The sequence below is a fragment of the Electrophorus electricus genome, chromosome 16 (assembly GCF_013358815.1).
Source record: "Electrophorus electricus isolate fEleEle1 chromosome 16, fEleEle1.pri, whole genome shotgun sequence".
NCBI lineage: Eukaryota > Metazoa > Chordata > Actinopteri > Gymnotiformes > Gymnotidae > Electrophorus > Electrophorus electricus.
The window spans coordinates 5738876-5753082 of NC_049550.1; the positions used below are offsets into that span (position 1 = coordinate 5738876).

General features: G+C 36.8%; 1 protein-coding gene across 1 annotated transcript in view; it reads right to left on the minus strand.

Annotated features, from left to right (window-relative positions):
* The window catches only part of LOC113574947 (FERM domain-containing protein 7), a 15443-nt gene extending 11802 nt beyond the window's left edge, over positions 1–3641 (minus strand). The window contains exon 1 of the mRNA XM_027006182.2: positions 3513–3641. Coding sequence (XP_026861983.1) covers positions 3513–3641 — 129 coding nt within the window. The remainder of the gene's footprint in view (positions 1–3512) is intronic.
* Between the last annotated feature and the right edge of the window lie 10566 nt (positions 3642–14207).

Below are 14207 nucleotides of genomic sequence, written 5' to 3' on the forward strand. Positions count from 1 at the left end.
ATCTGAAACATTTAAGTATGACAAAAATGCAAAGAAATAAGATATCAGGAAGGGGGCAAACACTTTTTCACACCACAGTGTGTGTGAGTGTGTGTGTGTGTGTGTATGTATATATATATATATATATATATATATATATATATATATATATATATATATATATATAAACATTTTTGTATTTATTATTTGTGTGTGTGTATTGTGTGTGTGTGTATTTATATATATATATATATATATATATATACACATATATTATAATACAGATATTTGACATTATGCATGGAATAGTATGTTCATATTTAATCTACTTTAACCAACTGTAATAACATAATAATAAATAATAAATGGTATAACAAAGTAAAATAATGGTCAAAATGGTACAAGAAAGCTTAGATTTGCTGGACTACTATCCACTGGACACTATTTTTCACAGAGCTGAATAGAATAAATTTAAATGGTCTTCTGTCTTACTGCTGAGAAAAATGCCTCTAACCCTAGAGGACTGCTAATCTGCTGCGTAGTGACAAAAGATTAGTCAACTCTGTCATTTGGAAATTCTAGTTACAGCCACAGCTGACAATAAATGGTTAACATGAAGTCCCTTGAATTTTCTGTTTATGCACATTTCAGCAATAGGTAAGTAGTGACTCATAAAAAAGACCCTGACTTTAGCCTTGACAGATAAAGACAGGTCATCTTTTTTTCACCCAAAATTCTTGGTTATAATGTCTGAGAATCACTGATCATTCATGTTAAAGATAATAAGTGTGGTGGTTAGCTTGCTAATAGCAGCCCATATTTGTCCTGAGCAGAATTTTTTTTTTCACCCTGGGCAAAGGGGAAGATGTCATGAACTAGATAAATAAACAGTAATACTCATAAACATTGTCATGTATTCCTCATTACAATCCAGCAAACTATAATATTACCCTAATAACCAACAAAACTAATGGCTAGTGTTAATGAGAATAATCATTCTTGGACACAGTCCAGCATAGAACTACTTATCAAATTACATAAAGACATAAATTAAAGAGCAAATGGTTTCTCCATCATATTATTTTCTTCTCTGAGACAGCAACCTTGTTCTCAAAATTCTGAGCAAATCTGAGCAGTATTGCTTTTGTCTTGGAGCTTTCTCATATAAACAGGTCTGCGATAACCACCCACACGCACAGTTAAGTGTGCAAGGGTGATGCTCAACCCTTATTTAGTCACCATTAAAATATATAGGGCTGTTATCTGATGAGTGTTTGTGTGTTTGTGTGTTCGCATGTGAGTGTGGGGGAGAGAGAGAGAGAGAGAGAGAGAGAGAGAGAGAGAGAGAGAGAGAGAGAGAGAGAGAGAGAGAGAGAGAGAGAGAGGAAACATTCCTGAAACCTATATTTACTGTGACAGAAGGGAACGGAACATTGCCATTATCTTTTCAGAGGCCAAATTAGAGACAAGGATGGAAGTAAAGAGTTTGGAGGGGGTGGAATTGTGAGAGAGATTTAAAGAAGCATAGGATGGTTAGCCGAAGAAAGAAAACAGCTGAAGTACATTTCACTGAATTAATATACTATATGGGCAATCATGTTAACTTTGCATGTATAATTCTGTCTGTAAATAGATTTAGTTTATTTCATTGTTCAACTACGCTTCAGTTCTAATCACTAATTAAAAGGTTCAGTGCAGTCATTTTAACCTATATCTTACCACTGTGTGTCAGATTCTCACTGAAACTTCATGGGAATCTTTGCATTGTTGGATAATACAAACCAGTTTCTAGACTTGCATCACTGCCATATGCCCATTCCAGTGAGACTGTGTTGTTTCTTACAAGCAAAAAACCAAACAAACCAAAAACAAACACAAAATAAACTCAACCTGAACTGCACAATTTACACAATTGTCAGTAAGTTACTTGCACAGTGTTTACCACTGATTTTAGGTAATCCTGTAACATCTAGTACACCATTAAACATGACGTGTCAGAGTCTAAATGTCTAGAAGGCTGTGGGCATTCATGAGTATTACATACATCCTGCTAGGCTCTACCAGCCATGAAAGCATCTTACATAACAGAAAATGGAAAATGTTCTCTATATTGTACCTGTTCTCAAATACCTGGTTCAAATATCTGGCTCATCCAGTCCCTGTTGTATTTTCCCTGCTCTTATACACCTCACCCAGTTCATGAATGGCTTGATTATTACCTAATGTGTTGATTTAAGATGTGTAGGGAAAATCACAAATTATCCCTTAAAAGTAATTGTCTTGCAGACAAACTTTTACCTTATTGTCAGTACAGGTAAGCACAGTTGTACCTGAACTCGAAGTCCCCCTTGACTGATGGATGCATATTTTTGCACAGGATTACCTAAACTGGTAGTTCATGCACACATTTTTGATCAGATATTATGTCTGAGAAAACACCCTTTCAGTGGCAATACATAGAAGTCCCCAACCATCTGTCCTTCTAAATGCTTCTTCTCACAGTATAATGTGCACAATATATTAGTAAAAACAAAATCCGCATTTGTTGGACAGTAAAGACAGATGCTTCATGCTGTATTTTATTTCATTTTTTAAAAAAGCTTAAAAACCCTGGGGCAACATACATGAGTCTTTTATCCTTCTCTCTGCTCTTCCTATATCATTGGCTAATTGCTTCTTTTGCTTAGGCAGGGCTGGAATGGGGCCAAGCCAAGCTCATGTCCAGTTCAGGCATCCACATTTTCTATTCAAGCGCATGCCCAATGGCTACTCCCTCTCTCTCTCTCTCTCTCTCTCTCTCCCCTGCTCCTGCCCTGCTTTCAACCTGCTTTCAAACCTTTTATCCTTGCTAACAACTACATATACTGTATATCTACTATATCTTTTTGAAAAGCACTTGATAAACATTCTTCTTCTTCTTCTTCTTCTTCTTCTTCTTATTATTATTATTATTATTATTATAAGTAGGTAGTAGTATTAATATTATTGTAACGTACAAGATTTGTTTTTCTGTCAGGTGTATTTCTCTGTGTAGATGCGAAAAGTGCCCATGGCATAATGAAACATGCACGCGCGCACACGCACACGCACGCACACACACACACACACACACACACACACACACACACACACACACACACACACACACACACACACACACACACACACACACACGCACACACCCTGTGGTTAATGGGAAACAATGCTACAAGGCAAACATAGCAAATCCAAAACAGCTACGAACACACTGACAAACTTTCCGAGTTTCAGTAAAGCTATATTTAAAGCTAGAGTTAACGTCAATACCTCCTTTCATTATAAATGGATAATGTATACCTCACATTCCAATGAAAAGGCAGTGCGTAGATTAATTTCACTGACAAATACGTATATAATTTTTTGTTAAATTAGCCCTAACATTTATACATTTTCAGCGCTTATGTGGAAATAAAAATAACATTTTTATGTACAAAAAAAAGAAAAAATGATGTCAACAGTAAACAGAAATACAGAGACAAATACTTTAAATTTACCTCGACCTCGAAAACTCGTTCGCTGGCGTCTAAGAAGATGACGCGTAATCGCAGTTTTCCCTCTTTCGATTTATGACGCCGTGAGCTGGTTTCGACAGGTGTCTTAAGCAGCTCAAACTTGTCTCCCATCTCTTACTCTTCGTTGGCAGCGCACACAGATAACAAACCTTTAAATTATCGAACGGTCAACCCTTTATGTGTAGCATATCTCATGTTAGATCCGCGTAGGAGTGGTCGGTCGCATCACGAGGAAGATTCACACGTCCCTTCATTTAAAGATAATCCACTTATTATTCAATCAGCCAGGCAAACAAACGTCCCGGTCATTAATTCCTGCAAAAAGTTTGTTCATAAGCATCTCGTATTTTATTTTAGTTTCATATCTTAACAGCACAAATCTATTCCAGAATGGGCTTTAGTTAAGTCATTGCGCACGGGGCGCTTGGCAGTCAAATGTGCCCAGGACAACAATGATGACACCATAATGTTTTTATTCCTTCCAGATACTTTGCATCTGTTTATAGCATAGGCTAGTTTTTGTTTGTTTGTTTTATTGGGTTTTTTTTATGGGAGGGGCGGGGGGGGGGGGGGGCGGGGGGGGGGGTGTCAAAATTCCTGGTTAAGCATCTCTGCAGCTGCCCAGGATCTGGAGGGAAAACCTTCACATACACACACAGTATCTGAAGAAGATTCCAGGGAGTGTACTAACAGCAGTGTACACGTTTCCCTGAGAACTTGTACGGGAAGATGCAGAAAGGTCAGCAGCCACTTTGAAGGAGTTTAGTGGCTGAGAAAGAAGTGAAGACACACCATTCAATGATATCAAGAGATCCACATTCAACTGGCCTCTGAGGGAAGGTGGCAACAGAGAAACCCTTACTGAGGAAAGAATAACACATCAAAGTAAGTCTGGAGCTTGTGGGATAAGGGTTTTGGGTCAGATGAGAAAAAGAGGATTTGGGCCAAAATTCAAAAAGTGTTGTTTTTTGTTTTTTGTTTTCTCTAGAAGCACCTCTCTATCACACTCTTCCTCTCAGACATCAGTGCATCACCTGTAAAGTTGATTGGAGGCGCAAACTTCTAAGGAAGCGAGCACCTGATTGATTGAGCTGAGTTGGACACACTATTTGAACTGTCTCATGGCAACTGTGTTAGTGGGTATCTTTTTGGCAATTTTTTGTTGTGTGAATAGCTGTTTTTTCTTTAAGTCTAGTGAACTTGTCATAGAAGCTTGCATTGTTAATGCTGACTAATTAACGTGAGGCTTAGTCAACCATTTTGTATGTATGTGTGCCATTTTCTTTTAGGACTTGCTTTTCTTTTGTTCTTGGGTTGTTAGAGAGTCACTTTTTTGTATTTTGTTTTGTTTTGTTTGGTTATTTATTTATTTTCTGTCTTTTTGAGTTATCATGAGCTTTTGTTTTGTTTTTGGTTTTTTTGGTTTTTGTTTTTTTTGCTTTAGCCCACCCTGAAATTTATAGATCAGTTTTTGCTTTTGCGTCCTTCATTATGCAGAAAAATGAACAATGAAAAAAACATAACAGAGAAACCTTTTGAAAAGTGACTGTGTCTCTGCCTTGTTTTTATGTTGTGGTCTTTGAGTACCCCTAGTTTAAAGTAGTTGTAGGCTGTAATGCAATGTTGCAAAAGTGAATGTTCAAGTCAAAAACCTGATCTTCAATTCAATCAAGAATCAGTGGCACTATTTGAAAACTATGGCATACAATCATCATCCAACCAACCTGAACAATAGGGAGCAGATCTACCAGGAATAGGTGAAAATCACTCCCATTCTTAATAAGGCAAAAATATGGTTGTACCAAGTAATAGTCACAATAGGTTGAATGCTTTTAAAGATCTGGTTACTTACTTTTGCAAGGTAGTGTGTGTGTGTATGTGCTTCGCAACAGTATTCAATCCCCTTACGTCATCAGATTTGGCTGGATATCAAATGACACTTTGATATTTTAGGATGTCATATTTTATTTTAAAAGTCTGACTCAAAATTAATTAAAGTGATTAGTTTTATGTCTAAATATTCTGACAAATCCTAACTAAAAAAATGCTGTTTGCATAAGTATCCAAACCCAGATGTGTAAAAGCCCAATAGGGACAGTATGTGCCCAAACAACAACAGTTAACTATAAATAAATATAAAGTTATTTTAAAAAGCAGAATAGCAGAACTATTGTCTAGTATTGTCAAGTCAATAAGGATTCTCACTTTTGGAAAAATTTGTCTTTGCTACATTTTACCTCAAGGTGGCGATATTTTATAAGAGCTAACCATGAACTTGTTATATCTGTTTTTTTCATGGTCTGATCCATACATTTTAATTTTAATGTGGCAGACTAAATACATTGGTAAATTAATACATGAAATAGTATCAGTATTCCATGAACATTAAGGTTGGCCTTCATTACTGTGAACTCTGCTCTGGAAAGAGATGCTTAATAACATATATTGCCTTTATCAGCCATTCAGCTATTTGGATGAGGGAAGTCTCCTATGTTACAACAGAAGTGAGTCAGTGGTGTGGACAGCACTTTTATCTGTAAAGCTAGCAAATACTTAACCAATATAGTCATTAGTCCTATGGAAACCATATCATGTTAAAGACAAAAGAAAGAAACTACAAATACCCCATTTCTGTAGTTATTCTCACAGACTAGAGTGTAAATATTTCCCATGTTTTAAAATTAGTACTCACTGGAATTAACCGCATTTCTCTCTCTCTCTCTCTCTCTCTCTCTCTCTCTCTCTCTCTCTCTCTCTCTCTCTCTCTTTCTCTCTGTCTGTCTCTCACTCCCACTCTTTCTGTTTCTTTCTCTATTGCTCTTCTTTTCTCCATCTTCACCCTCTATGTTCTTGCCATGTTCCTTAGCAGGTGAATGTAATCTCTGGCTTTGTTACAGAGGCATGTTGTCGGTGGTAATGCGAGGAGGTGGGTTCTCTGCTCAGCAGCTGCTGTTCCATCACGTGTCATCATGCCTGTTTGATTTTCCGTGCAGAGAATTGCTTGCACCTGTCTGGATTTTTTTCTTTTCTTTTTCCTTCAATGCAGTTCTGTGCCAGACCTGTGTGTATATATACTGTATATGTGTGCAGGTGTGAGTAAGCTGTGCTTGGCTAATAATAGTAGCAACATGATTTGTGGGTCGATATTTTAACTTGACTACTAGGTTACAGCTGAAAAAGATCTCAGCTAAGTATACATTTTCACACAAAGGAGAGTTCACAGAATACAATTTTGTGAACGTAGTTGTGTGTGTGTTGGGAAAGTTAAACTTCTTTATAGGGTCGAAACCTAGGAAAGTTACAGCAAGACCCCGGATTTCTTCTTTAACCATACTGTGCAGTTCATAAGGCAGCAGTAGTGTAGTATTCCAAGGAATAAATAATAAACAATGTTTTATGTTTTAACAATGTTTGGATTTTGTGTACAAATTAGTGTTCTTTTGTGTACAAATCAATTAAATCCTGCTTAATTCCTGCAGTGTCCATCTGGTTCAGTGAACAGATTTGGAGTGAGTCGCGTCACAATTAACATGAGGGTGAATGCCTGAAGGAAGAGGTGTGCTCAATTCAAAGTGCTCCAGTTGGGGGGGATGGGTCAGATGCTGCTGGTCTGTTCATTTTATTACTTCTCTCTAAAACACTGAGCATATAACATGTGGCGTGTTTGTGTGTGTGTGAGTGAGTGTGTGAGTGAGAGAGAGAAAGAGAAACCTGTTCTCATCTGCTTGTCTCTAATACCTTAAACCTACCAACTCTTTTCATTAGTCTTATTGCCAGTAGGCCAAAAATACCCATAAATATCCCAATAGTGCCATTTCAAATTGTCAAGGCTGTGATTAAGAAAATGAATGTGTGAAATTGTTGTGTTTTAAATTAAACGCTCTGTGGTCACACTGTTACCATCAGGCTGAACACAGAATAAAAGAGCACCCCACCCATCTACACTAGCTTTCGAACCAGCTGTGAACCTTCCCCATATCTTGTTGCTCCGCATTCCCTGGGAATTCCCTCATTTATCAACTACATGTGTAAAACATAAATATGTGGGTAAAATGTGCTAGCATTAGTTTTCCTTCATATGAAATGGAATGAATCAAAATCCACCTTAAGATCAAATCTGGAGTACTGGAATGCTCAGACTACGTTACACACTGTGTCTTGTTCACACTGAACAATATCGACAGTAAAATATGCCAAGTTGGAAGATTGTAGCAACAGCTCAGTCGTAAACAAAGCTTTTATATTTTGTTATTTTAACTATGGTTTTAATTATTTTTGATAATAATATCCCATAATGACTGTAGATATACTTTTTTGTTTTTTAAGCAAATACACCTGAGTTGTTTAGATGAGCACCTGTGGGTTTAATGAGCTGTTATAGTATGGCATACACATTTATTTTCTACTCCTTGATAGTCCCTACGGCATTTTTGGAGAGATGTTATATGGCATACCTTTTAATCTTTTAGCCTATATGTCCATGCCTCTTTAGTGTTTGTCCACTGCAATTCATGTATTACATATTCATAATACATGATTGCAGACATCATCTCTTCAGAGTTTACTCTGAACTGTGTAAGGCTGTTAAAGCCATAATAACCTTTTCATAGGTTTAGCGGGGCAATGGTTCTTGTCTCTTCCCTCAGATGATTAGTCTCAGCTGCCATTTGCCGACCAATGTCACTAACAAGGGCAAACGTATGGCTTATTAAAAGCAATAGCAATATTAAATTAAATTCTGCCTTTGGGTATGAAGGAAATGGGTTGGGAGAGGGTATCCCATTATACACACTAAATTATCTTCAAGAGCCATTTCATGCTGTGCAACATCTATACATATGAATTTTCCATCCTTTTTTAGAATTATTTTAAGCTCTTCATTCTATTGTCTTTGAAACATAATAGGATTTCATAGCACACACACAAAAAGTGTCATACATAAGTTAACTCACCTTTAGGCATTAAAGCAAATAAGACGCGTTAAGGTTGATGACACACCTAGACCTAACCTGCATGTAAAAAGTGCCCTTTTAAAAAAAGATTTATTCCATTCATGCAATTTTGAAAGTTTTTGTTTCAAACTTCCTAGACCTACTCAAGTAGTCTTTATCTAAATTACTAACGTGGTCAGACATTCACGACATGATTAATGACTTTGCTTATGATTTCATTATTCCATTAATACTATTAATAACTCTTACCAACAAAACAGAAGGGCAATGTATGAATCACTCTGGATCTTTTCAGCCCCTGATATCAACCTTTAGCTCCTGCAAAAGGTCAGTAAGTGGGAAACTAAATAGGATTGAGAAACTAAACACTGGATTGAAGCTTGTTTAAAATGTGTTTTTAAAAGCTTCAAAATTTGCATGCAATGTCATTTAATATAATTAAGCATATTTATAAATAACAATTAAATGTTTTCCTTTAATAAAAGTACTTTTATGTTTTCTACTATAGTTCCCTAACCAATGACATTGTTGTCAGGGATGGCAATCACACCTAATCCTCATCCTTTATATTACATATATGTAACTGAGATGAGACCTTCCAACAAATATTTCAATACAGAAAGAAGGCTATATGAGTACTTCACTGAAGCTAGATGAAATATCATAAAACATATAAAACCTGTTACACTGAATTATTTAAAGTCAAACTCATTGCATTTATTTTAGATTAAACCAAAGAATGGGACAGTGCATAATAATAAATAATAAAATAAACAAATACATAAATAAATGACAACAATGTAAATCAGCTTTTTGTGTATGCAAGTGTCAGCATTAAATGACTGTATACCTCACATCAGCATCACAACTACTTTCACACTTCTGACAGTGAAATGCTTCATTATGCAGGGAATTCTGACACTGTTGAATCTTATCACTCTGCAAACTGAGCTTTTAGAAAGCATGCATGTATATATACAAAAAATAAATAAATAAATGATTACACCACTTTTAACATGTTGTGTAAATTTGGCATTTATTTTGAAATCATTCTTATTGATTTGATAAACAAATAGATGCTAAATATAACAACAATTCAGCATTAATGCTGTTCTTACCAAATGCAGCTAAACTGAAGCAATAAAAATGCTTGTTGTAAAGCTTGGACAAATATTGTCAATGGGAAATCTTTATTTTAAAAATAAGGTAGAGATTTTCTTAAAATGTATTAGACCACATATAAATCATTCAGCATCTACCTCTTTGATTTATCAGTAAAATGATAATGTCCAGATTCAGAATGAACGCTCAGATTTACTGTGGAAAGAAGAAATATTAGGAAAGTATGATCACCATGTGACAAAATAAGGAGCTTTTTTCATAAATGCAATCTAAAATGAAAGAACTAAATAATATTTTTCTTTACAGAATTTGTAAAAAGGCAACAAAAATGAAATTTTCTAAATGTGCTTAATTGCACAAAGAAATCTCCATGCACCTTTGCCCAATACAATGATTTCTAACATAGAGCTCTCTGTGAATATTTTCCTCCATCTCCATGGAGAGTAAATGGAAATTCATAAGAGCCAGTGCCAGCACTTACCTGCCCATCTCAACCTTGCGAATACAAAAATGATTTTAAGACTATTGCACTCACACACACACACACACACACACACACACACACACACACACACACACACACACACACACACACACACACACACACACACACACACACACAGTGGCCAGTCATCAGTACATCTCGCCAGGAAAACCAGAGGGATGGAAGAAGACACTGAAGGAATGATTTGTTTAACAATAAAGGATAAAGGGGGGAATTAAATAAAAACACAGTGGAAAAATTGCAGTGGAAAACAGTCGAGAGCCAACACATGGATGATATCCTAGATAAAAGGGGTGAAGAGAATAAATAAATGACTGAAAGATAGGCATAATGGAAAACAAACAATCTCTTTTAGGTACTTTAAATTTGCTGTTATCCTATCCATATTCTATTCAGTGTTTCAACTTTATAAAAAGAGACAGAGTTTTCAAAAGCAAATTTACCTTTCCTTTAATGTTTGAAGTTTGAAAATAGCAAACAGGGCAGGTATCAGTGAGACAAGTCAGTCTGTTACAGCAGTGGACATTTGCAGAAGTGGAAGATTTTATTTTCCTATTCACGAAACAAAAAGTGCAGATGAGATTGTCAAATATCTAAGACAGTGTTCATCTCGATCAGACGTATGCCTTCACAGCACCAGGATAAAACATAAGAATAGTACATATCCAATAGTATATATCCAGGAATAGGACAGGAGGATATAGACAGAAATGGGATGGTAATGAGAGTAATTTTACCTGGGCATGGTGAAATGGCCCTCCTAGAGGAACACAGGCAATGGGCCAAAATAAGGCAGCAGAGTACCTATTGGACCCTAGGCAGCTGCTGATGTCCCCCCACTCCACTACATAGTTGGTGACATTTCCACAAACATGGGTATACAGTCACTCTCCATGCTATCTGCATAAAATATTTTGGGGAAACACCCTCCAAAACTCCAGGTAGAACTGTAAGAGCTGCTCACAGCTGACCAGCAGACTCTCAGTCACCAGGTAGTGAAAAAGGAATTAGCAGTTAGCAATCAATAGGCAGGAAGCACCGAATGAATGGAGACTGGGATTCTTAGTAGAGGTGTAGGTTTTGATGTGCCAAGATAGGATAGGATTAATAAAGGCAAGAGAAACTGAACTCAATGTCACACCCTTCCAAGGAGGACAGAGAAGATCAATAGAGAAGTAGGAGAGAGATATCAGACAGTGTACTGTCTGGTTGGACCACAACTCAGTGTCAGTCTCATGCTCCAAACATCATGGCTGGCACTAGCAGTGCTCTGGTGCAGGGGCAAAGTAATCTTTGGATAAAAGCATCTGCAAAATGCTGTAAATGTGCAAACTCTGGGACATTAGGGAAAGGGAGCAGCATGGCAGCATGCTGCTGTTGTTGCAGCACCTTGTGTTGGAGGGACAGAAACAGCATGGTCTGATGAATTTCAGTGCTGAACAGCAAGTACAGTATTTTAAGACAGAGGTCTGGAGCTCTTTAGGTACTGTATAATTAGACAGGGTAGGATCTGAGATCAGAATGGGTTCAACAATGGAGGCTAGAGATGTTGGGTGAATGGAGAGATGAAGTAATCTAGATCACAGGGGCTGGTACCAGAACTGGATAAGATCTGGAAGCTATAGATGCAGTGGTCAGAGTACAACAGCCAGGGAAACAGCCAAGCTGCAATCAAGGAAAACCACAACAAGTGTGACATCCTGGAAAGTGATAGAGGCTGTGGAGACACAGGAACCACCATGAGAGCTGGAGACAATAAACAGTTCACATGAATTCTACACTCAAGTGCAATAATACAAGGTACTGCATTATATACAATGAGTTATACATTCAAGTATGCAAAAGTGAAATGCAAAAGAAGATTTATTAATAAATCCTCATCACTTTGTAATAGATTAAGTTACTGATGAGTTAGGCCCAGGTTTCCCAAAAGCATTGTAAAATAAAGATAATCTTTAAATGGTAAAGCAAGTATATTAAACACACTCTCTCTTAATTAAGATAATCTTAACACTAGAATTATTTTGGGAAACATTGCCCTGGTCAGTTCTTGAACCGTCTTACCTTAAGTGCCCGCCAAGATACCTGATGGTGCTTGCTTTAATAGCCCTGCGCCTTCTCAAAGATGGAAAGAGGGTCAACAATGTGGTAGCTGCATGCTCTGGGTCACTCAGTATAGCTTTTTTCCTCATGTACATATCAGAGATGCTAATCAGTTCTCTACCAGCTTTCTCTATTTCCAAACCACACAGTGATGCATGTTTTCTATTATAGCTTTGCAGAACTGTGATATTCTCTGCCTCGAGACCCCAAATATTTAAATCTGGAGCAAGAAAAAAAGCTCTTGATGGGCTTTTAAAATAATAAAATTCACATTTTCTTCCTGTTTTACAGAGACTGAAATGATTGCCCCGAAACAACTTGACCCTATTCACAATTTCCACCATATGACCACTAATGATCAGTGGCCTTGGAGACATTTCTCTCTTGTGCAAGTCAACCACAAAATCTTTGGTTTTAGAGGTCTTGGACCTACACTATTCAGCCAGCAAGGTCACCTCCTTCGTATAGGCAGACATCATTACGTAAGATAAGTCCAACAACCATATTATCATCAACATATTTGAAAATTTTAACAAGATCTCTATAAGAGATACAGGGAGAGTGACATGGGAGCTAAAACACAGCTTTGTGGAGTTTGTGCCTTAGATAACCCACTATGAATTTTAAACACCTGTTACCAGTTCTGTACAAAGATTCAGTGAACTGGCAATAGATTAACCCATAGTATCTTTAGTTTGTTGAACAATTTTGATGGTATTACTGTATTAAATGCAGAAGTATTATCTCAAGCATAACTAGCAGGTGCCTTCGGTGAACTAGTATGGAATGGAAGCAAAGTTATACATCACCATTGCCTGACTGATTTGACCTGTATGCAAATTGTACTAGTCCAATTCCACCACGATACATAGGTACTTACAGATTATATGTTCAAAGACTTTCATTATTACCAAGGTTAAATCTACAGGTCTATAATCATTTATGTCTCTTCAACACAGAATTATAATGGAAGATTTAAAATAGGCTGGAATCTTACAAAGCCTAAGGGAGCAGTTAAAGATGTCAGTGAAAACAGATGCAAGTTCATCAGCATCTCATTTGAAAAAGCTCCTGAAGATACTAAATCAGGACCTTCTGCTTTCCTACAGCTCTGCCTGCACATTAGAACCCTCACATCATTCTCCAATATCTCAATGAGAGCAAGGAGTAAGGAATTAACTGGGTCTATGTACTACTGCTCTATGTAGTACTGAAGGAACTCTATCATAGTGACAATAAAAGTTGGTAATGCTATCAGGCAGATAATAATCTTCCATAATTATTGACATGCAATTCCTATATTCAGTTATATGCTATAGGCTTTGCCACACTCAGTGACTATCTTTAGACTTAGGCTTATTCTCCAGTTTGTTCTTATATTCAGACATAGCTTTTTAAACAGCCCTTTCAAATTCTTATTTCACAGCCTTGTACAGGCTGTCTCCACCTTCAAAGGTGTTGTGTTTCTTCTTTTACAGATCTTTAACCTCCCTGCTGAACCATGCTTTGTTATGCTTGTATATGGTTACTGATTTATATGGGATGCATATGTTTTCACAGAAGTTAATGTAACATGTTATAACATTTATATGTTCCTCGATGTCAAGACTGTATTCTCAGAAAACAGGTCAAATACTAATGATGAATGGCCTTAGAGATAACACTGTAGCATTGGTATAATACTAATAATGAAAGGCTTTAGAGATAACACCATAATACTGGTCTAATAATTTGTCAAAGCAGGTGATTACCTGAAACTGCTGTTTATGCCAATGTAATTGCCTATGCGGGTTAACATGGTTAAATTCCCAAAAAAACAGAACAATAGCATCTGGGTTTTACTTCTCAATACCCTCCATGGGCCTGGTGTTGCTTCTCTGCTTTTTGAGCATGGCAGCAACCTTTTTGTGTTCAATTAAATTACATCAAACTTTATTGCATAATTCTGTTGAACAATGATGAAAAAAAACAGATGAAGAGAACTATAGTGTAAAG